The sequence below is a fragment of the Python bivittatus genome, unplaced genomic scaffold (assembly GCF_059951505.1).
Source record: "Python bivittatus isolate LINGU-HERP-01145 unplaced genomic scaffold, Pbiv_v1 ctg000430_np1212, whole genome shotgun sequence".
NCBI classification, from domain to species: Eukaryota; Metazoa; Chordata; class Lepidosauria; order Squamata; family Pythonidae; genus Python; species Python bivittatus.
Genome location: NW_028277071.1, coordinates 5,588,025 through 5,615,508, shown reverse-complemented (window position 1 = coordinate 5,615,508; position 27,484 = coordinate 5,588,025). Strand labels below are relative to the sequence as shown.

Here is a 27,484-nt window from a genome sequence, read left to right as displayed (position 1 = left end):
ACTCCACTGCCAACTCATACATATATGCAAGAACAGTGTCTTCAGTACATGACATTCCTTATTAAAGGGCTAGAGTTTTTCTTGGTAAAAAAGGGAAAAATGATCAACTTGGCTTTCCCTTTGTTTTGGAATTTCAGGCAGATTATTATTGTGAACCATTTTTGTTTTTTAACAATTCTTTCTTGCTTTCTTTTACTGCATGTGGGATGTTAGTAGCTGCCTCAGTGAGATTAGATGTGGTTTCTGAATCAACATATTTTTGAACATGTTAATGACCAATAGAAGAGAATATGTTTTTGAATATGATAATGACCTTGTAGTGATTGAAATTCAAATATTCTTTTTAGAAACAGAAATGGGTGAAGTCAGCAATATTCAGCAATGTTTAGATGGAGGAAAAATGCTTAAATGCTTCCTATAATTTTGCCATGAAAGCTGGCAAGATAGATATTATCTGGTCCAGAAGATTTATTTCTTTACATAAGAACTGTAATTCTTTTGGGAAAGAGGGAGCATGTGACAATATGAATTAGTGCAGGCAGCACAGAACAAGAATCCATGCAATGCCCTGGAGGACAGAAGTGGTGCCAAGCAATTGCCAAAGACATTGTTTCACTGGGGAATGGCATTAGTTTGAGAGTCAGTAGGTTCTGCAGCACTGAAATGCTAGTGTGCACAGTGGGCACTTCGATGCGTGGACACACTCAGGCACACACCTTGAAGTTTTCTTCTTGTAACCCAACAATAGAGCTCTGTGCTCTTTGCCTGGTTGGTCCTGCAGGGAACAGCCCATATCAGGCACTGGAAAGGAAACTGTCCCTCCTGAATCATGATGAAGTACAGTACTTGGTCAGAATCTCTCTCTAGGGGGAAAGATGGCTTAAGTCCTGAGGTACAAGAAGGGAATGTTGTTGGGAGAGACGGGACTTAACATGCATTCACTCTGTTGCTTTGTCCTGGAGCTCAGAGTCTCTGATGTTGGATATCGTAGAAGGACAGAAAAGAATGGATGATTTAGTATATTATTTCTATACTTCTACTGCCAGCAGCACAAAAAGGTCATGTGGGAACATAAGATGATCGGTCTTGAATAAAATACATTTCAGTTTTTGTGGGCACATGCATGAGTCTGCCTCAGACTCTGAGCAGAAACCATGGGTTGGAGACTGTGTTAGGATTTTTCAGGGGATCATGGAGGGAAAGGAGACTTTGTATTCAGGCTGTGTTAGGATTTTGGAGGGGATCGTGGAAGGAGAGGAAATTTAGAAAATTTTTAAAACAGTGCAGTTCTTCTGTGGGGGAAGGGAGAAAGGGCTCAAAAGTTTTCTGCAAAATATCTTTGAGTCAGTGTTGGCAGAAGCCAGATCTGATGGTTCAAGAAATATGTCGATGAGACATGCTATTTTGATACGATATTGGTACAATAACAACTCAAAGAGAAAAACATATTACAATAATTCGCAGGTAGAGTAGCCATGGTTGTTGCTTACATGGGGTGGGGCAAGAAGATATCTCAGTCCCAGTGTTCTTATTACCATTGATACCACTTATACATATGAGAAATATGCTATATCTGCAAATAGATTTCAAATATTCCAGAAATAAATGTATCATACAGAATGTTTTATGCTCATAGTAAAATGAAGGGGCATATTTTCCAAGTCTTGTTAGTCACAATATCACAATAAAACAGAAAATTATTTCTCTTCTGGTTGTTTAACAAACGATGTATGCCCTCTAATCATGCTGTATTCTTTTTGGTAGCAGGACAAAACTGGTTTGTGAGTTATTTGATATATTAGCTGACCTTGATTATTCAATGCTAATGTTTGTTTTGTTATTATTTACGCAGTAATTTTAAAAAAATATTATTTTAGCATACGTTTCTGGCTTCTGAAAAAACAAAGGTTTTCAAGTATTATAACTAAACTTTAGAGTAACCTTGCTTCAAAGTCTCATGCATCTATATGATGTAGATAAATATTTGAAGAAGCCATCTTCTTTACTGGACATTTGCAAAGATATGATAGCTATCTATAGTTTCTGGCAATTCTTAGAAAAATATTATTAATTTAGATGTTTGAGAAATCCCCATTGATATGTCAACAGATTTTTAAATGGACATAATAGTTGACATTCATGAATTTATGTTTCTCTTTCAAGCTAATCCGATACATATGAGATAATAATAAATGTATCTTTATGTGATAGTGGCTTTCTTATATGATTCCAGATGGAGTTGACCAACAAGACTGTAGTCCAGGAATTCATTTTGCTGGGATTTGGAATTGATCAGCAGAAGCAATTCCTTCTGCTTCCTTTCTTGATAATGCTTTATGTGCTCACTTTGGTTGAAAACAGCACCATCATCACAGTGGTCCTTATAGATGGTCAATTGAGCCAACTCCCCATGTACATTCTTCTGAGCAGCTTTTCCTGGCTGGAGATGTGCTATGTAACCACCAGTGTTCCTCGCTTGCTTTCTGGTCTTGCAACCCAAGATCAGGTCATTTCTTTCCATGCCTGCTTTCTCCAATTTTACATCTTCTTTTCACTTGGCAACACTGAATTTTTCTTCCTCTCAGCCATGGCCTTGGATCGCTATGTAGCCATCTGCAATCCCTTGCATTATCCCAGAATTATGTCCCCAAAGTTCTGCTATAGACTGATAGCTGGATGTTGGGTGGTTGGTTTTCTGGGGTACCTTCTCCCAGTTGTTTTGATCTCCAAATTGTCCTTTTGTGGAAACAACATCATTGATCACTTTGTGTGTGATCCTATGCCAATTCTTTCCTTAGCTTGTCCTCCCCTCGGAAAGGCTCCCCTTATCATGCAAATTAGCATGCAAACTCTGTTTTTAGTCAATGTTTTCTTTGTAATGTTCTCCTATGGTAATGTGATCTACACTTTGATGAAATCCTCTAGTAAAGGTCATCGCAGGAAGGGCTTCTCTACCATCTCTATGCATCTCTTGGTGGTGACACTTTTCTATGGCACTGTAGGAGCAATGTATGTAATTCCAAGTGGTGAAAGCCACTCAAATATTAGTAAAGCCATTACAGTCTTCTACGCTGCTGTCACACCATTTCTCAACCCATTGATCTACTGTCTGAGGAATAACAAGGTGAAAGAGGCACTGGGCAAGTTGCTCAGAAGAATGATGAGATTGTTGCTGAAAAAAATCACAGTGTAAAAGATGTAAACCTGATGGCAGAAAACCCAAATTCTTTTTAATTCATTTTAAGGAAAAGAAAGGATGTAGATCTGAATGTGTAAAAGACTTATTCAGGAATCTTGAGCTCTGTGTCATATGAAACTCAAAGGAAAAGATTCTCTTGGTCTCCTCATTATTTCAAAATATATGGCTTGCCTAATCTTTGGCCCCATAGCAGAATTGTGGTCACACTACTCAGTTCTGGATTACAACTCTTTTCACATCTTGGATAACTTGAGATGTATTTCATTAAAAAAGAAATAGTCAAAGAAGGAGAGACTAGGCGAGGAATACTTTCAGAATGGATGACATGTGGAAAATTTAACTGAACATCTGGGAAGAAGTACTTCTTTAATTTGAAAGGAGGTTTTACCTTTTTCTAATGCTATTGACTCTTAATTACCCATAAGAAAACAGTGCATATTGGATATCATGTTTTCCCATTGCAAGGTTTTACAACCTTCTCTTTCAGATTGAACAGAATGGTCTTTCCATTAAACTCTGAATGTCAGGGAAGCATTTTAACTAATTTTCTCTGTATTTGCTTCTGATTCTGGGTTTTTGCATGCTTGATACTTGAGTGTTTGATTGTGTTTGGAATGTTTGCAGCTGTTTAGCTAGTTTTCATGAGATGGGTAATTCAGTCTGGTGAGTGGGGAGGGAACCAAAAGCAAGGGACTCCACCAGTCCTTCCCCTAAAGGTACTTTGTACACTATAAGTAAGGACAGCACCATTTACCCACATCATTCCTTTGGCAGGATACAATGAGCAAACTTTATGCTGGTATAGCTTTCTGCCAACGCAACTGGTAGATAGCAAATGAGCTCAGTTGTGAGGAACCACCCTTGAACATGCAAAATCTATGCACAGGTATAATAGTCTTGTGTTCATAGAATTCACATATGCATTCTCTCATGGCCCATGCACTCTATTGCCACATATTTCACACTGTCATGCATATTCACAGTATGTCGTATCTATATACAAGCCCTGCCACACTCATGTTGATGCAAATACCATTACTATGACTTTTACTACTAAATGGTTTGTCAGTGGTTATTCCTAAAATTTTATAATAGGTGGAAGCTTGAACAGGAGCAAAAGACATAAAGTAAATTTTCTCTGATTTAGGAGTTATATTACCCTTGAGTAAGTTACCTTCTTAAAGGGCAGGCATATTTTTTTCAGGTTAATGCAGAATCTTGAAAAATTATAGTGCACTTTAAAAAATAACAGAGGTTCCGTGCTTGTACACATTCCAGAAGCAGAATCATTTTTTATGTGTCTATGGCACAGTTTTATATGCATTGCACATCCTGATTTGAAATTCATTTGGGTAAGTGTTGGGGGAATGAACATTTGTACTCAGTTTAAAGCATTACATTAAAAAGAATCACAACTATTTGATATTACCTTAGTTATGCTCCCCTTGAGCCATGAAAGAAAGAAAATACAATGGGTAGGACAAACAGATGAAACAATATCCATAATTTCTACAATGATAAGAAAAGTATTGCAAGGTCCTACACTTAAGTGTTGGCTGTAACAGATTCAGTGCAAAGCTATTGCCTGATGGTGACATTCAGAATAGACATTTTTGCCCCATTTGTTGTTCAGTCGTTAAGTCGTATCCGACTCTTCGTGACCCCATGAACCATATTGCGCCAGGCCTTCCTGTCCTTCATTGCCTCCCTGAGTTTGCTCAGTTTCATGCTGATTGCTTCAGTGATGCTATCTAACCATCTCATCCTCTGCCATCCTCTTCTCCTTTTGCCTTCAATCTTTCCCAGCATCAGGGTCTTTTCCAAAGAGTCATCTCTTCACATTAGGTGACCAAAGTATCTGAGCTTGAGCTTCATTATCAATCCTTCCAATGAGCAGTCAGGGTTGATTTCCTTTGACTGGTTTGACCTCCTAGAAGTCCAGGGGACTTTTAAGAGTCTTCTCCAGCACCACAGTACAGCATCAGTTCTTCAGCGCTCAGCCTTCTTTATGGTCCAGCTTTCACAGCCATACATATTTTTTTTTTTTTGCCCCATATAGTTCATTATATAGCACCAGCACTCATGAATTATAGAGAACCCCTTTACTGATCAGTTGTGGACCTGTTATACTTTTATTTTGCATTGCTAGTTCATAACATCCCATTTCCATTAAACACAACCTGACAACTATCAGGGGCCCTTGCAGGAAGTGATGGATGGGGAATTTCAGCCAGAGTGATGACAGAAACATTGTTTACCATATGAGTATAGAGATTGCTGAGCTCTTTTTTGCTCAGTTCCATTGCTTTACCTGATGATAATCTACTCTTGGGAGACTTCTAAAGACCGCCCTTGAATATACCGAAATAAGACAAACTATCTGCACTCAAAGAAGGAGAAAGAGACTTATGCATTTTGCACTTTGACAAACAAAGAGGGGAAAAGGGTATGCACAGAGGAATCTCAGGGATGGATCAGGAAAAGTACTTAGATACAACAGGAATGGACAGAATCTCAACTCATCAATTCCATCAATGTGCAATAACAATAACAACCCATAATATTCTCAATTATTTTTTGAAATGTGGACAATGTGAAGGGTCACTTTTTCATGCCTGGTGGACTTGTAAAAAAGCCAGAAATTTCTGGGTTCAAATATGTATAATTATACAAAGAATTTTAAAGATGAACATTCAACTGAAACCAGAACTTTTCTTGCTGGGATTAATGGGCAGTCAATTAAAAAAGAGCCATGGAAGATTATTCTTATATACGATCACTGCTACGAGATTATTATATGTGCAAAAATGGAAAGACTCTGAAATACCCGCAACAAAGAATGGTTGGTGAAGATGACAAAACTAGCAGAGATGGCAAAATTAACTTGTTTGATTAGAGAAAGATCAATAACCACATTTGTCAGTGTCTGGAAACCCCTTATGGACTTTTTGCTGAAAAAGGGAAAAATTTTAAAAAAAAATATTTATGGGTTTGATGATTAGAAAGGGTAGTTTATGGAAAGAAGGAAATTATGATGTACCCTTAGAGAAAGAGGGTAAAATATAAATGCATTTATAACCACTGTCAAAAAGATTGGAAGCTGCTTCTTTATAATCTTTTCTTTTTTCCCCTTTCTTCTTTTTCTTTTTCTATTTTCTTTTGCAATTATTCACTATTCTTTATTTTGTTTCTTTTCTAATATTTGTATTGTTTTTATCTTGTTAAAAATTTCTTCAGTAAAACTTATATTAAAAAATAGTCTCAATTATTTTTCCTGCATGAAAACTAAATTTGAATCATGCTTTTACTGGAATTAACAGTTTGGGAAAACAGATAGCCCACAACAACCAAGTTAAATGCAGCAAAAATAATATGAACAGAAAACATAATAATAATAATTTAATAATTTATTAAATTTATATGCTGCCTGACTCCCAGTGACTTTGGACTTGGAATTCAAGTAACATATTGGAAAAGTCTTTAAAATGTGGAGTTTTGGAAATGAGGGAAGTTATACATTTTAGAAAAGAAATAAATACTGTACAATGTTTTTTTGTTGTTGTTGGATATTTGCATTATTGCTGAGAGACAGGGAAACATGCTTTGAATCCAATAAAAAAGGAAGTATTTTTAGAGAAGAAGGAAGTGGTTTGGCACACACTGATATCACTCCTCAAAGATCCAACCCAACAGTGTGTTCGTAAATAAACAAATATTGGAGTACAGAGTACTTCTCTTTATTGCAGTTTCTTTGAAAGGAAACCAAGCCTGGATCCCCTTGTATGTGGAATTAATAATTCTTTTGGGAATTAGTGCAGCTAGCACAGAACAAGAAGAAAGCAGAATCCATGCAATGCACTAGAGGGCAGAAGTGGTACTGAGCAATCACCAGAGACATTGTTTCACTGGGGAATGGCATTACTTTGAGAATCAGTAGGTTCTGCACCACTGAAATGCTAGTGTGCACAGTGGGCACTTCCATGCATGGACACACTCAGGCACACACCTTGAAGTTTTCCTCTTGTAACCCAACAATAGAGCTCTGTGCTCTTTGCCTGATTGGTCCTGAAGGGTACAGCCCATATCAGGCACTGGAAAGGAAACTTTCCCTCCTGAATCATGATGAAGTGCTTGGGGAGAATCTCTCCCAAGGGGGAAAGATGGCTTAAGTCCCACAGAGGTATGAGAAGGAAATGTTGTTGGGAGAGAAGGGACTTTCCATGCATTGGTTTTGTTCCTTTGCCCTGGAGCTCAGAGTCTCTGATGTTGGATAACCTGGAAGGACAGAAATGGATGGATGATTTAGTATATTATTTCTATACTTCTACTGCCAGCAGCACAAAAAGGTCATGTGGGAACTCAAGATAGGTCTTGGGTATAATACACTTTGGTTTCAGTGGGTACATTTGTGAGTCTGTCTCAGGTAGCAACGTCTCTGAGCAGAAATGCTGGGTTGGGAGCTGTGTTAGTATTTTACAGGGGATCATGGAAGGAAAGGAGTCTTTGTCCTCAGGCCTCATAAAGGAAATTTAGAAAAAATTCAGAACAATGCATTTCTTTTGTGGGGGAAGGAGGAAAAGGGCTCAAAATATTTTTTGTAAAATATCTGAGTCAATGTTGCAGAAGTCAGATCTGTTTGCTCAAGGAATATGTTGATGAGAAGTGCTATTTTGATATAATATTGGTATGATAACAACTAAAAAAAAATCATATTACTTTGCAAATAGTGTAGCCATGGATGTGTACCCATATTTAACTCAACAGCTTATTTGAGTTATCTGATGCAGACAATTTTATCACACCCAGTAACTTTGTTTAATGTGTAATGACATCCAAAGCATCTCTGTATTTTATCTTTCTTTTCCATTTCCCTGTTCATGACTCACTCCCCAAAACATCTGTTTGTTTAAACATACTTATTTCTTGAAATAAAAACATTAACATGGTCATGGCTTTAGCAGTCTCTGAAGTAACTCATAATTTTGTGTAGTTTTACTGGCAAAGATGTGTCAATGATGCTCCTCTGAAAATTAGACTTTTAGGCTATTTGCAATTCATGTCAAAACAGTTGGTGTTTCTGCCTCCAGCTTCCAAAACGATTCTGTACTTTATCACCAATTTCCCCTTTCCATTCCACCAATACCCATAGATGCATATAAAGTCCCTCTTTAAGAACATTGCTATGTTCCTCTCCTAATACTCTATTCAACAAACAACTTTGGGCTGTATCATCAGAGATATAATATCAAGATCACAGCAAGTGATAATTCTCTTCTGGGCTGCACTGATCAGACCACATCTGGACTACTGACGCCACTTTTGGCCACCACATACAGGTAGGATGCTGAGGAAGTGGAATGGGTGCAGAGAAGAGCAAATAGGATGGTAAGAGACTTGAAGGCTAAATCCTGTGAAGAATGGTTAAAATAACTGGGTATGTTTAGCCTAAAACAGAGAAGGCTAAGAGGAAGGCATGATAGCAGTCTTCCAATACTTGAAGGGCTGTGATAGGAAAGAGGTTGTGGATTTATTTTTTGTATTGCCAGAGGTAGGAAAAAAACCAGTGGGTGGAGGCTTTAAAGAGAGAGAGAGATGCAAGTTCAAAGGAATTTCCCTACTGTGAAAGCTATTAAGCAGTGATGCAGCCTGCCTCCTGGGGTCCCGGGTGCTTTTCAAAAAAAAATGGAGAGCTGTTTTTCTTGGATGGTGTAAGTATTCCTGCTCTGGGTAGGGATTGGACTAGAAGACCTTTAAAATCCCTTCCAACCCTAGGATTCCATTATTTTAATCAAAAAGCAGCCTGGTACTTTATTTAATATACTTTTAGATTCTTTTAGTTGTTGTGATAGAATTGTTAATGGGCTAAAGAGAGCCTTATAACATGAAAATTGTCTTGAGTAAGAACTTTGGTACCTCTGGCTCTATCTTTTCTGTCTACCCTGCTATGACTAGACCTGTCACCCTACAGATTTTGTAAGTCCCAGAATTCCCAACATGTCTGGAGATTTCCAAGAGGTGACATGCCAACTACCTAAAGGGAGTTAGGAGAGGGAATATTTGTCTACACTGACTAGAACCAGTTCAATGCTGGGTTTGGTATCATTAGATCTAACCTAGATAATGTGGAGGCAGTAGCAAGGAAAGCCCTGTTTGGTTCTTTGCTTCAGAGACTTGGAGTAGCACTGAGTATCATATTATATTTATATTGTCTAATAGATACATTACCAATTATACAATAAAATTCATTCCATATGTATGACTTCAAAGAAGACATTTTGCATAAACTCAAAACATACAAAAATATATTGGAGTTGTATGATTTGCAGTGGTTACAAAAGAAGCAGATATCAGACATTAACATTAGTAATTTGGCAAATGGACATAACTGAAGTAGTATAATTTCAGGATAATTTTTGGATTTGGCAGTGTTTAGATGATTTGCTATCAGGATAGGTTTCCTAGGACTGAAACATGCAAGATTGTTGGGTACATTCACAATTAAATGATTCCCACAGCAAGGTGTTTTAACTCAATTGGTCGTTGTGACACTTTTAATATATCTGTTTTAATTTATATCAAATAACTAAGAGAGTTGATCCCAAGGATCTGGAACGTGAAGTAGAGGGGAGGGCCAGAAGACCTCTCAGTCCCAGCATTCCTGTTACCATTGATACCACTTATAAGAATTATTAAATATAAGAAATATGCTATGTCTAGCAATAGATTTAAAATACACCAGAAAAAAGATGTACCATATTACATGTTGTATGTTGATAGTACATAAAGTAGTGGGTGTTCTCCAAGTCTTCTAGTTCATGATAAGACAATAAAATGGACAATTATTTATGTTTGTATAACTCATAATCACACATTTGGTAACAGGACAAAACCTGTTGACATGTCAATTATTTATTTGACACATTAGCTGATCTTGATTTTTGAGTGCTTTGTTTTATTATTGTTAGCATATTGTATTTTTAAAAAGCATTTTAGGATACCTTTCTGGTTTCTGAAAAACAATGATATTCACGTATTCTAAGTAAATTTTAGAGAACCTTGCTTCAAAGGATCATGCATCTACATGATGTAGATAAATATTTGGCCATCTTCTTTACTGAGCATTTTCAAAGATATGGTAGCTATCTATAGTTTCTGGCAATTCTTTAAAAAAGTATTATTCATTTAGGACATTGCAAAAATCACCATCATTGATATGGCAACTGATTTTTACATGGACATAATAGTTGACATTCATGAATTTATGTTTCTCTTTCAAGCTAATCTGATAAACATATGAGATAATAGCAAATGTATCTTGGTGTGATAGTGGCTTTCTTACATGATTCCAGATGGAGTTGGCCAACAAGACTGCAGTCCAGGAATTCATCTTGCTGGGATTTGGAATTGATCAGCAGAAGCAGTCCCTGCTGCTTGCTTTCTTGATAATGCTTTATGTGCTCACTTTGGTTGAAAACAGCACCATCGTCACAGTGGTCCTTATAGATGGTCAATTGAGCCAACTCCCCATGTACATTCTGCTGAGCAACTTTTCCTGGCTAGAGATGTGCTATGTGACCACCAGTGTTCCCCGCTTGCTTTTTGATCTTGCAACCCAAAACCAGGTCATCTCTTTCCATGCCTGCTTTCTCCAATTTTACATCTTCTTTTCACTTGGCAACACTGAATTTTTCTTCCTCTCAGCCATGGCCTTGGATCGCTATGTAGCCATCTGCAATCCCTTGCATTATCCCAGAATTATGTCCCCAAAGTTCTGCTGTAAATTGATAGTTGGATGTTGGATGTTTGGCTTTTTAGGGTACATTGCCCCAGTTGTTTTGATCTCCAAATTGTCCTTTTGTGGAGACAACATCATTGATCACTTTGTGTGTGATCCTGTACCAATTCTTTCCTTAGCTTGTCCTCCCCTTGGAAAAGCTCCACTTACCTGGCAGATTAGCATAAACACTCTGTTTTTAGTCAATGTTTTCTTTGTGATGTTCTCCTATGGTAATGTGATCTACACTTTGATGAAATCCTCCAGCAAAGGTCATTGCAAGAAAGGCTTCTCTACCATCTCTATGCATCTCTTGGTGGTGACACTTTTCTATGGCACTGTAGGAGCAATGTATGTAATTCCAAGTAGTAAAAGACATTCAAACATTAGTAAGGCCATTACTGTCTTCTATGCTGCTGTCACACCATTTCTCAACCCATTGATCTATTGTCTGAGGAATGACAAGGTGAAAGAGGCATTGGGCAAACTGGTCAGAAGAATGATGAGATTGCTGCTGAAAAAGAGCACAGTGTAAAAGAGGTAAATCTGACTGTACAACACCTAAATGTTTTTAAATTCCTCTAAAGAAAAGAAGCATGTAGATCTGAAAGTGTTTTTCAGTCTTCAGAACTTTATAATTTTTTAAAGAATTTTGAGTTCTGTGTCATGTGAAAATCACAAAAAATAAAAAAGCATATTCTCCTGATTTCCTCATTGGTTCAAAATATGTGACTTTCCTAATAGATGGGATCAAAACATGATTAAAGGCATCTTACCAAATTCTGGATTGCAATTCTTATCATACCTGGATGACCTGACAAGTATTTTACCAAAGAAGAAATAGACAAAAGAGTAATAGCTAGATGAAGAATACTTTCCAGTATTCTGGATGAAGTGTATAAAATTGAAGAGGATATTTGGGCAGAACTATTTCTTTATTCTGAAAGGAGTTTTTACCTTTTCATAATGCTAGTGACCCTTAATTCATTACCCAGAGAAAACAGTATATGGTGGACTTTGTATTTTTCCATTGGAAGTTTTTTTCAATCTTCTCTTTCAAAGGGAAGACAATGAGCCTTCCATTACATTTTGAATTTCAAGGCACTATTTTAACTAATAGTCTGTATAACTGCTTGTTATTTTGAGCTTTAAAATGTTTGACCTGTGATTGTTTTATTGTGTTTGGGATGTTTGTAGCTGCCTTGGAGACTAGAATATAGCAAGGGGGGGGGGATAATTAGTATAGCTAATTTTCATGTCAAGGGTAGTTAGGATTGCTGGGTGGAGAGGGAAGCAAATCCAAGGGAATTTACTGTACCAGTATACTATAAGTAAGGGCAGCACCATTCATCAGTATCATACTTTTGGCAGGTAAGATCCCCAGTGGGGGCAGCCATTTTTTATGCTGGTATAACATTCTGTCAACTTGACTGGTAGATAGGTAGTCAGTTGTGAGGATGAACTCCTGAACACACAAAATCTATGCACAGATAGAGTCTTCATAGAATTCACACATATATTTTCCCCTGGGCATTGCACTCCATTGTTGCATATTCCATAACTTCTGATGGGTATTTACAACATCTCACATCTACACTCAAGCCCTATCATGTTCATGTTCATGTACATGCACATACTACCACTCCTACTGCTGTTGCTAAATATTTTGTCAGTTGCTAGTCCTGAAAAGCTATAGCAGGTGGCAGCTTGAACAAAAACAACAACAGCTAAAAAGTATAAAGTACATTTTTATTGCTTTATGTTAGCCTTTAGAAACTCCTCAAAGGGGAGGGATCTTTTTCCAGTTTAGTACAGAACCCAGAAAACTTACAGTGTGCTTTAAACAATAACAGAGAGGTGTTGTGCTTGTACATACTCCAAAGGCATTCTTCTGCATAATTTTTGATATCTCCATGGCATAGTTTTCTGGGCATTGAATATTCTGATTTGAAATTGATTTGGGGAAGTAGGGGAATGGACATTTGTACTCAGTTTAAAACAATGTATTAGAAACAATCACAACTAATTAATATCACCTTGGTTATGCTCTCATTAAAAGAAGAATTGAATGGATAGAACAAACAGATAATGATTGCTAAGGCAGCAATGTCCATAATTACTACAATGAAAAGACAAGTATGGCAATGTCCTACATTTAAGTGTTGGATGTAATATATTCAGTGCAAAGCTATTGCATGATGGTGACATTCAAAATGGACATTTTTGCCCCATACGGTTCATTATACAGCACCAGGTCTCATGAATTATAGAGAACATCTTTACTGATCAGTTGTGAACCTGTTATACTTTTATTTTGCATTGCTAATTCATAACATCCCATTTCCATTAAACACAACAACCTGACAACTATCAGGGGCACTTGCAGGAAGTGATGGATGGGGAACCTCTTGAATTTCAGCCTGAGTGATGACAGAAACACTGATTACCATATGAGTATAGAGGTTGCTGAGCTCTTCTTTGTTCAGTTCCATTGCTTTACCTGATGATAATTTACTCTTGGGAGATTTCTAAAGACCACCCGTGAATGCATGGAAATAAGACAAACCATTTGTTCTTGAAGGAGAAAGAGACTTATGTATTTTGCACTTTGAAAAACAAAAATGGGGAAAGCGTATACACATAAGAACCTCAGGGATGAATCAGGAAGAGTACTTGGATACAATAGGAATGGAAAGAATCTCATGGAAAAATTCAACATTACCCACTATGGAAGAATGGTTGGTGAAATGGACAGAACTTGCTGAGATGAACAAATTGGTTTCTTTGATTAGAGGAAGGTCATTACTGACATTCATCAATGGCTGGAAATCTCTTACAGATTTTGTGTGAGAAAGAAAATGAATTTGTGATTTATGGTTTTGATGATTAGTAAGAATAGGTTATAGGAAGAAAGGAATTATGATGAAATTGGAAAGAGTGGTTTGATTAAAAATGTATGTATAAGTACTGAGAGGGATATCAGAAGCCATTTCTCTCTGTATATAATTTTTTAATGTTTTCTGTCTTCTTATTTTCCTTTCCTTTTTTCTATCTTTTTTTTCTTTTTCTTTCTTTTCTTTTTTCTTCTTCACACTTACTTTGCTATATTTTTTCTTTTTTTCTTTCTTTAAATGTATTTCTTATTATCTATGTACAATCTTTTAATAAAAAAATATATTAAAAAAGGAATGGAAGGAATCTTGACTTATCAATTCCTGCATTACGTGGAACTGGACATATATTATGCAAATATTTTTAACTTAAGAAAGATCTAACAGTCTTTTACTACACTGAAAAATTTACACACATACACACACACACACACACACACGTGTATGCATGAATGTATAGGATCTACAAATCAAAAGTACCAGTCATAACTATCTGGTAGCCTGTGTGTGAATAATGATAATAACACCACCATTACCACCAGCAACAACCAATATAATTATACACAATGATTTCAATTCTTTTTCCTGCATAATGAAAACTAAATTTGAATCACACTTGATATGGAATTAATGGTTTGGGGAAATCAGTAGCACACAACTGTAATAAGGGGAAGGCTCCCTGAGGGTTGAATCACCCCTTCCTCTGAGTTACTTCAGTTCTGAGGTAACCACACCTGTGGGTGAATAGCAGTTGGCAAAGTCAGTCTCCTTGCTGCCACTTCCCTTCTCTGTAAACTGGCTTCCCCCTTCCCCACCAGCCCTCTGGGGAACCCGGAGAGGATTGAAGGGCCTGGCCTGTATTTATCCAGACCCCACCCTGGGCCTGGCTAAATACAGAAGGATGTGATGGACTGGAATGGAGGAAGGGGGGGGGGTGAAAACGGTGCTCTCGTCTCCAGAGCAACGCTCTGGAGATAAGCGGAGAAAGCTGGCGCATCCCTAAACATTCCAGAAGATAGTAGAGAGTTGTGACTGGGAACTACTGGTCAGTCTGAAAAGATTCTGTAAATAAGCGCTAGCTAATAAACCTTGCTGACTGAACCTACACGGTCTCCAGGAGTTCCTTGGGCTAGGCCTGACAAAGGGAAACCAAACCACAATTTGGGGAGTCTGTAGCTCAGCCAAGCTGAGGCAGGTGCTAGAAGGCTACCAGTTCACTCCAGGATTGAAACAAAAATTAACTTTATTAAAGGACCAAAAGAAGATCAGTTTCCACTCATACAACACCCAGCTTAAACACAAAAAAACCCTAACCCAGTTCTAAATACAGTGGTACCTCTACTTACGAACTTAATCCATTCCGTGACTCTGATCGCAAGTCGAGTTGGTCGCAAGTCGAAGTAAATTTTCCCATAAGGTTCAATGTAATTACCGTTAATCCGTTCCGGCATCTGCGGACCACGCGTCAGGGGCGGAAAAACGGCCACTGACCACATGTCAGGGGCGGAAAAACAGCTGCGGACCACGTGGAACGGGCGGAAAAATGGCCATGGACCACATGGAAGGGGCAGAAAATGGCAGTGGACCACGTGGAACTGGCAGAAAAATGGCCACGGACCACGTGGAACGGGTGGAAAATGGCTGCGGACCATGTGGCACGGGCGGAAAAATGGCCACAGACCACGTGGAACAGGCGGAAAATGGCTCATAAGTCAAGGCGAGTTCGTAAGTAGAGGTAAATTTTTGGGGTCGGAGCTGATCGTATCTCGAAAATTTCGTAAGTAGGGGCGTTCGTAAGTAGAGGTACCACTGTAGAGCTAAACTACTCGATTTCTAACCTTGCCTGAGGTAATCCCTCCTCCCGGTCTCCAGCCAATTCCCTCACAAAAGGTGCCCCAAACTCTTCCCGCCAAAACCTGAGAGAACCACCTTCTTCTCTTCTATTGGCTGTCAGGGGTCAGGTGACTCCCTCTGGGGACATCAGACTGCTCCCCACTACACCAACAATAAAAGTAAATGCAGCTAACTTAATATAAAGAGAAAACAGAATCCAAGTAATATACTGAGAGGAGACTTAAAAATGTGGAGCCAGTTATAAATTTTAGTAAATGTATAAATATTTGGCAGTGTTGTTTTGTTAGGAATTTGCATCCTGGCAAAGGAAACATGCTTTGAATCCAATTGAAGAGGGAGTATTTTTAGGGAACAAAGTATTGCTTTAGCACACACTGAGGTCACTCCTCAAGGATGCAGCCCAACAGTGTGTTTGTAAATAAAATAAATATTGGAGGACAGAGTATATCTCTTTATTGCTGTTTCCTGGAAAGGAAACCAAGCCAGGATGCCCTTGTGTGTGGAATTAATAATTCGTTGGGGAAAAAAGGAGCATGTGGCAATATGAATTAGTGCAGCCAATACAGAACAAGAAGAAAGCAGAATCCATGCAATGTGCTGGAGGGTAGAAGAGATGCTGAGCAATCGCCAGAGATGTTGTTTCCCTGGGGAATGGCATGCCTTTGAGAGTCAGTCAGTTGTGCAGCACTGAAATGCTAGTGTGCAGTGGACACACTCAGGCACACACCTTGAACCCAGCAATAGAGCCCTTTATGCTCTTTGCCTGATTGGTCCTGCAGGGAACAGCCATGTCAGGCACTGGAAAGAAAACTGTCCCTCCTGAATCCTAATGAAGTGCTTGGGCAAAATCTCTCTCAAGGGGGAAGGATGGCTTAAGTCCCACTGAGGTATAAGACTGAAATGTTGTTGGGAGAGAAGGGACTTTCCATGCACTGGTTCTGTTCCTTTGTCCTGGAGCTCAGAGTCTCTGATGTTGGGTAACCTGGAAGGACAGAAACGGATGGAAGATTTAGCATATTATTTCTAAGCTTCTATTGCCAGCAGGGCAGAAAGGTTATGTGGCAAAAGAAGATGATCGGCCTTGAATACGATGCACTTCAGTTTCAGTGGATACATGCACAAGTCTCCCTCAAGTAGCAACATCTGGGTTGGGAGCTGTATTAGGATTTTACGGGGGATCATGGAGGAAAAGGAGGCCTTGTCTTCAGGCCCCATAAAGGAAATTTAGAAAATGTTCAGAGAGGTGCAGTTCTTCAGTGGGGGAAGGGGAGAAAAGGCTCAAAGATTTTCTTTAAATTATCTTTGAGTAAAGGTTGGCAAAAGGCAGATCTGATTGCTCAGGAAATATTTTGATAATAAATATTATTTGTATGTGAGATCAGGTATACTCCTTGCCTTCCAGAAGGTCTTGATGAGCTGGCTCTTTCCACAAGACTTGGGGTAGGATGAGGCTGGAGCCCAGTAAGATGGTATGTGGCTGTGTGGGAGTTTGGCCCCAGGATGCCATGAGTTTTTATTCTGATTTTTTGGGGTATGTGTGTTAATTTTACTGTTCTGTGCACTGCCCAGGGTTGTGGTTACAATATGGGTGACTATATAAGCTTTTTAAAATGTTTTTTTTTTTAATTAAGTTCATATGAGAACAACTCAAAGAGGAATTTGTGATCATTTGCAAATAGAGTAGCCATGGCTGATTATGCATATTTAAATGAACACTTGTGTGGGCTCACCTGATGCCAAGACATCTGTATCACATCCAGTAGCTGTTTTTTCAAAGTGTAGCCATGTCCAGTGCATCTTGGTATTTTATGCTTCCTTTGCCTTTTCCCATCCTTGTTTCTCTCTTCCAAACAGTTTACTTAAACATAATAAATATGCTTTGTTCTCAGAACAATAACTAACACGATTATGGATTTTGTAGCCTCTCAATTAGTTCAAGATTTTCTAAAGATTTTGCAGCAAAGATCTGACAAGGAGGTTCCTCTAGAAATGAGAATTTTGATTTAATCTTACTATTAGTATTTGCAATTCGTATCAAAGCAGTTTGTGTTTCTGTCTCCAACTTTCAAATTTATTCTATATCATTCCACCAATTTTTCACTTCAGTTCCCTACGCTTCCTCCAAATATCCTGTTGTGTTCCTATCCTGATACTGTATTCAGCTTACAACCTTGGGCTGCATCAACAAAGATACAGTGTCAAAATCATAGGAAGTGTTAATTCAGACCATATGTATGAGTTCAAATAAGACATTATTCATAAACTTAAAATATACATATACAACATATTGGAATTGTATGACTTGCAGTAGTTACAAAAGAAGCAGACATTAGCAGAGTTTAGAATTAGCAGTTTTGCTAATGGACATGCAAAGGAGGCCTTGACTTAGTATAATTTTTGGATTTAGTAGTGTTTAGATTATTGCTATCAGGATAGGTTTCATAGGATTGAGACATGCAGCATTGTTGGAGACATTCACCATTAAATGATCCCACAACATGGTATTTTATCTGAATTGGTTGTTGTGATACATTTAATTTATATTGAATCGTTAAGAGTTGATCCCAAGGATCTGGAACATGGATAGAGGGGAGGGCTGGCAGATATCTCAGTCTCAGCATTCCTGTTACCATTGATACCACTTATAAATATATGCTATGTCTGGCAATAGATTTCAAATACACCAGAAAAAAGATGTAAAAAAAATTAAATTAAATTTTAGCATGCCTCCCTGGTTTCTGAAAAAAGTAGTATTCAGATATTGTAACTAAACTTTAGAATATCCTTGCTTCAAAGTATTGTGCATCTAAATGATGTAGATAAATATGTAAAGAAGCCATATTCTTTAATGGGCATTTGCAAAGATATGGTAGCTATCTATAGTTTCTGGCAATTCTTTAAAAAAGTATTATTCATTTAGAACATTGCAAAAATCACCATCATTGATATGGCAACTGATTTTTAAATGGACATCATAGTTGATATTCATGAATTTATGTTTCTCTTTCAAGCTAATCTGATAAACATATGGGATAATAGCAAATGTATCTTTATGTGATAGTGGCTTTCTTATATGATTCCAGATGGAGTTGGCCAACGGGACTGCAGTCAAGGAATTCATTTTGCTGGGATTTGGAATTGATCAGCAGAAGCAATCCCTGCTGCTTGCTTTCTTGATAATGCTTTACGTGCTCACTTTGGTTGAAAACAGCACCATCATCACAGTGGTCCTTATAGATGGTCAATTGAACCAACTCCCCATGTACATTCTGCTGAGCAACTTTTCCTGGCTGGAGATGTGCTATGTGACCACCAGTGTTCCCCGCTTGCTTTTTGATCTTGCAACCCAAAACCAGGTCATCTCTTTCCATGCCTGCTTTCTCCAATTCTACAGTTTATTCTCACTTGGCAACACTGAATTTTTCTTCCTCTCAGCCATGGCCTTGGATCGTTACCTAGCCATTTGCCATCCCTTGCATTATCCCAACATTATGTCTCCAGATTTCTGCTACAAATTGATAGCTGGATGTTGGATGTTTGGCTTTCTAGGGTACATTGTCCCAGTTGTTTTGATCTCCAAATTGTCCTTTTGTAGAGACAACATCATTGACCACTTTGTGTGTGATCCTGTACCAATTCTTTCCTTAGCTTGTCCTCCACTTGGGAAGGGTCCCCTTGTCTGGCAGATTAGCATACAAACCCTGTTTTTAGGTAATGTATTTTTTGTTATGTTCTCCTATAGCACTGTGGTTGTCACTCTGATGAAATCATCCAACCAAGACAGTTGCAAGAAGGGCTTCTCCACCATCTCTATGCATCTCTTGGTGGTGACACTTTTCTACGGTACTGTAGGAGCAATGTATGTAATTCCAAGTGGTAAAAACCATTCAAACATTAGTAAGGCCATTACAGTCTTCTACGCTGCTGTCACACCATTTCTCAACCCACTGATCTACTGTCTGAGGAATGACAAGGTGAAAGAGGCATTGGGCAAACTGGTCAGAAGAATGATATTGCCGCTGAAAAAGATCACAGTGGAAAAGACATAAACCTGATTGCAGAAAACTCAAATTCTTTTAAATTCATTTTAGAGAAAAGAAAGGATGTAGGTCTGAAAGTGTAAAAGACTTCTTCAATAATCTTGAACTCTGTGTCATGTGAAATACAAGAAAACTCAGATTCCCCTGATCTCCTCATTGGTTCAAAATAAGTTACTTTCCTAAGAGATGGTGTCAAAACTGGATTACAGACATCTTAATTTTGGATTTCAATTCTTGTTATAACTTGGACAACTTGAGAAGTATTTCACCAAAAAAAAAAAAAGATATAAAGAAGTGGCTTCTTTATCTCTTTTTTCTTTCTTTTCTAATTTTTTTCAACTTTTTTTTTCTTGCACTTTTTGCTTTTCCTTTGATTTCTTTCTTTTTCTTTTTTCTTCCTTATATATAAAGGGAATCTACCAGTTCCTGCCCTAAAGGCATCTTGTACATTATAAATAAGGTCAGCATCATTTGTCAACATCATTCCTTTGGCAGGATAGAATAAACAAGCTTTAGGTTGGTATTGCTTTCTGCCAACTCAACTGGTGGGTAGCGAATGAACTAAATTGTGAGGAACAATCCTTGAACATGCAAATTCTATGCACAGGTGTCTTATGTTCATAGAATCCACACATACATTCTCTTATGCCCACACATTCCATTGCCACACATTTTACATTCTCATGCATATTTTCAGTATATCTATAGCCAAGCCTTGTCATGATCATGTCAATGCAGCTACTACTATTACTGAATAGTTTGTCAGTGGCAACTTGTAAATATTTATAAAAGGTGGCATCTTGAACAGCAGTAACAGCAAAAATGTTACAAAGTAAGTTTTGACTGCTTTAAGAATTATATTAATGTTGAATAAATTTAAGTAACTTCCTTAAAAGGGAAGCCTTTTTCAGAGTCATTCAGAAATGTGAAAAATTGCACGTTGCTTATACAAATAACAGAGAAGTGCTGTGCCTGTATACAGCCTAAAGGCCTTCTTCTGGATCATTTTGATATGTCTATGCACAGTTTTCTGTGCACTGTACATCCTGATTTGAAATTCAGTTGAAGAAGTAAGGGGGATTTGAGATTTGTACTCAGTATAAAAATTGCATTAGATAAAAGAATTACAACTAATTCATGTTATCTTGGTTATGCTCTCCATTAGCCATGAAAAAAAAAAAGAGAGAATACAGTGAATAGGACCAATGGGTGAAGAATGCCAAGGCAGCAATGTTCATAATTACTACAATGACAAGAAAAGTATTACTTTGTCATGGATTTAAGTGTTGGATGTTAATATACTCAGAGCAAAACCATAGCCTGATGTTAACATTTGGCATGGATATTTTTACACTGTACGTAGATGGGCACCTATATAAGTTTGTTTATTTATTTATTAAATGCATAAATATATTTCTATAGCACCAATATAATGAATTATAGAGAAAGGCATTAGGAATAATTCTTTATCGATCAGTTGTGGAATTCTTTCAATCATAGTTTTATGATTTATGGAAGTGAATCTCTTGAATGTGAATCTCTTTAATTTCAGGATATTTAGTATATTAATTGTGCAATATTTTACTGGCAGATATATTGCAGATAGATGTCAATGGGATTTCTAACCAAAATTTCTTACTCAGCCCTAGATCTAATAGATCTTTCTCCGTGTATATGTGTGGGTGTGTACCTTCTGCTCTTCACCTCAGCAGCAAAATATCTGAACAGAGGTCATGTATTGAAAATAAAGCTGCATTTTTCAGAATAACATTGAAATAAATAGCAATCCCCTTATATCCCCATGAATGTTTGGAGAATAGTTGATAGATTTATTTTGGTGGGGAAAAGGAGAAAGTTCTTAGGTTTTCTTTAAAGGGTACTTTTGTGGAAATGTTGGTATAAGTAGAATTTTCTCACCCAAGATACGTTGTTTCATTGGAAATTGGCCTTGTTCCTGAAAAGCATATTCCCAAGTTCCATTTCCAGATAATGATAAAACTCAGCTGGGAGAATCTTTCTACAGCGTTTGAGTTCTTACTTATTACATATACATGGTGAGTCTTTCTACTATCAATTTCACAATATGATCTATTCCTCCATCAGTCTTTTAGAGAAGCACCAATAATGTACAGATACCAACTTTTCTGATCAGCTTTATGATATAGGGAACAATATTTTTACTCTGCTAAGGTATGAAAATAGAAATTCTATTTTTGAGAACTGTTGGGTAGGAAGAATAGAGAAATGAACTGGAGTGGGTGACACTTCCATTTAAATCTTAAAATTTGTCCAAGGTAATTTTGACAGATTCCCCTCATAGGTCAAGAGCTGGAGAGATTTTCATGGGATTTCCATTTATTGCTTCTAATAACAGAGTCAAACAATAGCTTGCTACAATTTGTTATGGAAATTAATTGTACATGGCAAAAAAGGAAGGAAGGAAGGAAGGAAGGAAGGAAGGAAGGAAGGAAGGAAGGAAGGAAGGAAGGAAGGAAGGATATTAAATTATATTTCAGGCTACTAAAATAAATAAAGCACATGAAGTTTCTTGTTCTGCAGTTTTTTCAGATAATCCTGGTTAAATTCAGTGGGATTTATACCCAGAAAAGTGTGTATATGTTTGCAGGCTGTTAATGTTAAAAGGGTTAATAAATGCTTTTTGGGGAAATGGGATAGTCATTGCTCTAGCTATAATTGAGGATTTTTTTGCAAGGCTCTATTTCAAAGCATTTATTAGTTATATGGAATCAAGATTCTACTCACATGCAAGTCTTCCCAATTGTTCTGCTGCCCATTTACTCAAAAATAGTTAGGGACAGTGACCCTTAACAATATCAGAGTCTACTCACTGAAATGATTATATGTTAGAAATATTTATTAAACCTAATTCCAAAGGCTCCAGTTTATCATAATGTATGCTAGGGATGAGTGAAAATATCTAAATTTAGCAAATTTGTTTAATTGCATTTTTTGATCTTTCTTCCTCTCTCTCCTTGAATTTTTAAAATGTTTGTACTAAAATGTCTATGCATCTAAACACATGCACTTTTCTTTGAATATTTTATCTATGATTCATGCTGTTTACCAATAATTCCCCTACAATTTTTTTGTACACTTTTTCATGAGTAGGCATTTTTGTGCAGGCTTTTCCCCAATATGCTTTTCTTGAATTTGAAAACTGCATTGTGAGATTTAGAAAGATTGCATTTTTCAATGATGGCTAAGTTAATGTATTGATAATAAATATGAAATTCTTACTTATTCTTACTCTACAGTAATGACCCAAAGAAAATGTGTTAGTTGTAATGGAGTGTTACTTGACCAAAATAAACAAATGAACATTGGACTGAAGGTAGGTCTGTATACAGCAGTTTTCCCAAATTGTAGATAGTAGCAAAGACCATATAATGGTTGCCTGAATTTTTGTAGCCTAGATAATGTGATTCTACTCCAGAGATTAAGGTAGTGATACCTTCTGGTTTCTCCCACAGACATCAAGCACCATGGTACTATTGTGCTCTTCAGTGAACTTTGGCAAAATTCATGGTTTCTTGAAATTCTGCGAAAGTGTTATGAGTATCTAAGCCCATTATTTTAATTGTCATTAGTATGAGGCATAATATTCAGATAGGTTTATGATATATAAAATAATTACATCTCCTTATGGTATGTGATCTTATATGATTCCAGATGGAGTTGGCCAATGGGACTGCAGCCCAGGAATTCATTTTGCTGGGATTTGGAATCAATCAGCAGAAATGCTTCTTGCTGCTTGTTTTCTTGATTGTCCTTTATGTGCTAACGTTGGTTGAAAACAGCACCATTATAACCCTGGTCTTTCTAGATACTCATCTGAGCCAGCTTCCTATGTACATCCTGTTGAGCAACTTTTCCTGGCTGGAGATGTGCTATGTGACCACCACTATTCCCTGCATGCTTTTTGACCTTGCAACCCATAACCAGGTTGTCTCCTTCCATGCTTGCTTCCTCCAGTTCTATCTCTTATTCTCTCTTGGCACCACTGAATTCTTCTTCCTCTCAGCCATGGCTTTAGATCGATACTTAGCCATCTGCCACCCATTACACTACCAGACCATTATGTCCCCACATTCCTGTTACATTCTTGTAACCGCTTGTTGGATCCTTGGTTTCCTGGGGTATATAATACCTGTTGTTTTGATCTCTAAGTTGTGGACCTAACATTATTGACCATTTTTATGTGATCTCATTCCACTTCTGTCTTTGGCTTGTCCTCCACTTGGAAATGCTCCTTTGATTTGCCAAATTATCGTGCACATTCTATTTTTAAGTAATGTATTATTTGTTATGCTATCCTATGGCATTGTGATTTACACTTTGATGAAATCCTCCAGTAAAGGTAATTGTAGGAAGGGCTTCAACACTATATCTATGCATCTTTTAGTGGTGACACTTTTCTACAGCACAGTAGGAGCAATGTATCTAATTCCAGTTGGAGAAAGGTATTTAAAGATTAATAAGTCAATGACACTTTTCTATGCTGCCATTATACCTTTTCTCAACCCCTTGATCTACTGTCTGAGGAATGATCAAGTGAAAGAGGCACTGCACATGTTATTGAGAGAAATATCAGGGTTGATGATGTCAACAATCACAGTGTAAAAGAGGTCAATTTCTTCTGCTGGTATAAAATCCAAGTTATGTTAACTTTTCTGCTTACATAAGAGGTGATGTAGCCCTGGATGCATATAGTTTCCCTCCCTATTTCTCCTGAACGTTGTTTCATGAAATAATCAATGCAAAATCCTAGATTTTCCTTGACCAGTCAGTTTCAAAGAAATGACTTACTACTTGGTTAATGGATGGCTCTAAAGATTGACTCTGAACAAATCACTCCATTCTAATTTGCAACTCTTCTTATCTTGGGATAGTCCAGTATAAGAAGTATATTATTTGAGAAGAAAAGAAAAAGAAGTGGATCTAGACAAAACTTGTTTTCCAGCATGAATTAAATGTGGAACATCTAGATTAAACTATTCCTCTACAATGAAATTAATCTTTGCCAATATTACTGACTATTGATCAAAGTACTGGTGAGAAAAATGCTTTCTTTGCATGGCATTTTCTTACTGCAGGACGTTTTAGCTTCACCTGCAAAATGAACACTATTTTTTTTTTTTTGTACAAATCAGTTTTCCATTTCTTATGGAATTTTAATCTGACTGTTTGTGAAGTGCTTCAGAACAGTTTACATTTTTATTTCTTGTATTATATTCAAAACTGATGACACTCTCATTGTGGATAGAAAAGTGAGTTCTAAAACAAAAACATACAAAGTAGTATACAGTGTTTTGGAACGTCCATGACTTTCTATTAGCTGTGAAACAAACGTTCTTTCATATATAGAAATCTGGGATGGTAGATTGCTCAGCATTTTTGGGACTGATACCTTTTACAGTGTTGACATGGTGTGTAGCCAGTCATTCCTTAGTCAGGAAGATTACCTGACTGATATTTCTTTGATGGGAATGTGCTCTTTGTATGAGAAAAGTCAACAGAAGACAAAGGAGACAGAGACATATGCAACTAAAATAAAGGTTTATTTGTTGTTACATATTTGTATGTATAACAGAATGTAGCAGGACCTAGCTGACCTAGGCTGGTCTAAAAAAAAACTAAGAAGGATTGGATTTAGTTAGTACTTGGATGGGAAATTGCTAGAGGTCCAACAGCTGCAAAGTAGACTGGGAATTAAAAAAATATTGGAGACAGCCAAGGAGAGGTTACAAAAGTAGTGACTGTCTTCTATTCGGCTGTGATGCCTTTTGTGAACCCCATCATCTACTGCCTGAGGAGCAATCAAATGAAAGAGGCCAGGGGCAGGGTCCTGAGAAGACATGAAGAGTTTCTGAAAAGAAAGGTGACAGATTAATGGTATGTGGATATAGGATGAGGGAATTCAGTGAGAAACAAATAAGGTTGGAGAAGAGATCAAGAAGAGTTGCTTTTATTTATTTGTTAGATTTGTGCCCTACTTTTTTTTCCAGCAGCTCAAGACAGCAAGCATAGTATTCCCTCCTCCAATTTTCCCCACACAACCCTGCTAGATAGGTGATTTTCCATAATTAAGGATGGATTTGGGCGTGGGTGTCCAAGTCCAAGTCTAACACCTGAACCCCTGCACTGACTCCCCACTTTCCTTTGAAAAGTCAAAACATGCAGTGTGCATAACATTTTTGTTTCATAAATTACGTATCATCTTTGCAAACCAAGATTGTTTAGGCTATTGTCACTTTTATTAAGAGGTTATTCTAAGAATAAGAAAACTATGGAATCACAGCCCTTATATGCAACAATGCTGTTTGATTGTTTTTTGCAGGTTCCATGAAAGGACTTCAACAAATAAACTGCTAATTATAATTGATTTCCACCAGACTTGGGTTTAGCTATATCTCTGCGCAGATGTCTTTATCAGTCTGTTATTTTACCTCCTGGTAATTACAGCCAGTGTGACCAGTGTTAAGGAACACTAAATATTGAAGCTTTGACATGTTAAGAGTAATATTTGTTGTTGTTTAGTCGTTAAGTCGTGTCCGACTCTCCGTGACCCCATGAACCATACTGCGCCAGGCCTTCCGGTCCTTCACTGCCTCCCTGAGTTTGCTCAGTTTCATGCTCATTGCTTCAGTGATGCTATCTAACCATCTCATCCTCTGCCGTCCTCTTCTCCTTTTGCCTTCAATCTTTCCCAGCATCAGGGTCTTCTCCAAAGAGATCTCTCTTCGCATTAGGTGACCAAAGTATCTGAGCTTGAGCTTCATTATCGATCCTTCCAATGAGCAATCAGGGTTGATTTCCTTTAAGATTGACTCGTTTGACCTCCTAGCAGTCCAGGGGACTCTCAAGAGTCTTCTCCAGCACCACAGTTCAAAGGCATCAATTCTTCGGCGCTCCGCCTTCTTTATGGTCCAGCTCTCACAGCCATACATTACTACTGGAAAAACCATAGCTTTGACTATGCGGATCTTTGTCAGCAAGGTGACGTCTCTGCTTTTTAATATGCTATCTAGGCTTGCCATGGCTTTCCTCCCAAGGAGCAAGCGTCTTTTAATTTCATGGCTGCAGTCTCCATCTGCGGTGATCTTGGAGCCCAAATAAATGAAGTCTGTTACTGCTTCCATTTCTACCCCTTCTATTTGCCAGGAATTGATGGGTCCAGATGCCATGATCTTAGTTTTTTTAATGTTGAGTTTCAAACCAGCTTTCGCACTCTCCTCTTTCACCCTCATCAAGAGGCTCTTTAGTTCTTCTTCACTTTCTGCCATGAGGGTGGTATCATCTGCATATCTGAGGTTGTTGATGATTCTCCCTGCAATCTTAATTCCGGCTTGTGATTCTTCCAGCCTGGCATTTCTCATGATGTACTCTGCATATAGGTTAAATAAGCAGGGTGACAGTATACAGCCTTGTCGTACACCTTTCCCTATTTTGAACCAATCGGTTGTTCCGTGACTGGTTCTAACTGTTGCTTCTTGGCCTGCATACAGATTTCTCAGGAGACAGGTAAGGTGGTCTGGTACTCCCATCTCTTTAAGAATTTGCCACAGTTTGTTGTGATCGACACAATCAAAGGCTTTTGCATAGTCAATGAAGCAGAAGTAGATATTTTTCTGGAACTCTCGTGCTTTCTCCATGATCCAGCGAATGTTGGAGATTTGATCTCTAGTTCCTCTGCCTCTTCGAAACC

The 27,484-nt window shown here is 37.7% G+C and overlaps 3 protein-coding genes and 1 pseudogene across 3 annotated transcripts; all 4 read left to right on the top strand.

Moving 5' to 3' along the window:
- The first annotated feature begins 2,194 nt into the window (after positions 1-2,194).
- LOC107326708 (olfactory receptor 11H6-like) lies at positions 2,195-3,193 on the top strand. The gene has a single exon (XM_088144109.1). The coding sequence runs from the start codon at positions 2,234-2,236 to the stop codon at positions 3,191-3,193; it is 960 nt and encodes a 319-aa protein (XP_088000235.1). The 5' UTR covers positions 2,195-2,233.
- Positions 3,194-10,548: 7,355 nt separating this feature from the next.
- LOC112543065 (olfactory receptor 11H6-like) lies at positions 10,549-11,508 on the top strand. The gene has a single exon (XM_025177193.2). The coding sequence runs from the start codon at positions 10,549-10,551 to the stop codon at positions 11,506-11,508; it is 960 nt and encodes a 319-aa protein (XP_025032961.2).
- A 7,266-nt stretch (positions 11,509-18,774) lies between these two features.
- On the top strand, positions 18,775-19,767 carry LOC112543345 (olfactory receptor 11H6-like). Its single transcript, XM_025177597.2, has one exon. The coding sequence runs from the start codon at positions 18,802-18,804 to the stop codon at positions 19,765-19,767; it is 966 nt and encodes a 321-aa protein (XP_025033365.2). The 5' UTR covers positions 18,775-18,801.
- A 3,681-nt stretch (positions 19,768-23,448) lies between these two features.
- LOC112543213 (olfactory receptor 11H6-like) lies at positions 23,449-24,399 on the top strand (annotated as a pseudogene).
- Positions 24,400-27,484: the final 3,085 nt, after the last annotated feature.

What these genes read in the sequence shown, in the direction of transcription:
- LOC112543345 (XM_025177597.2), top strand. Translation starts at nt 18,802, where the DNA reads ATGGAGTTGGCCAACGGGACTGCAGTCAAGGAATTCATTTTGCTGGGA.
- LOC112543065 (XM_025177193.2), top strand. Translation starts at nt 10,549, where the DNA reads ATGGAGTTGGCCAACAAGACTGCAGTCCAGGAATTCATCTTGCTGGGA.
- LOC107326708 (XM_088144109.1), top strand. Translation starts at nt 2,234, where the DNA reads ATGGAGTTGACCAACAAGACTGTAGTCCAGGAATTCATTTTGCTGGGA.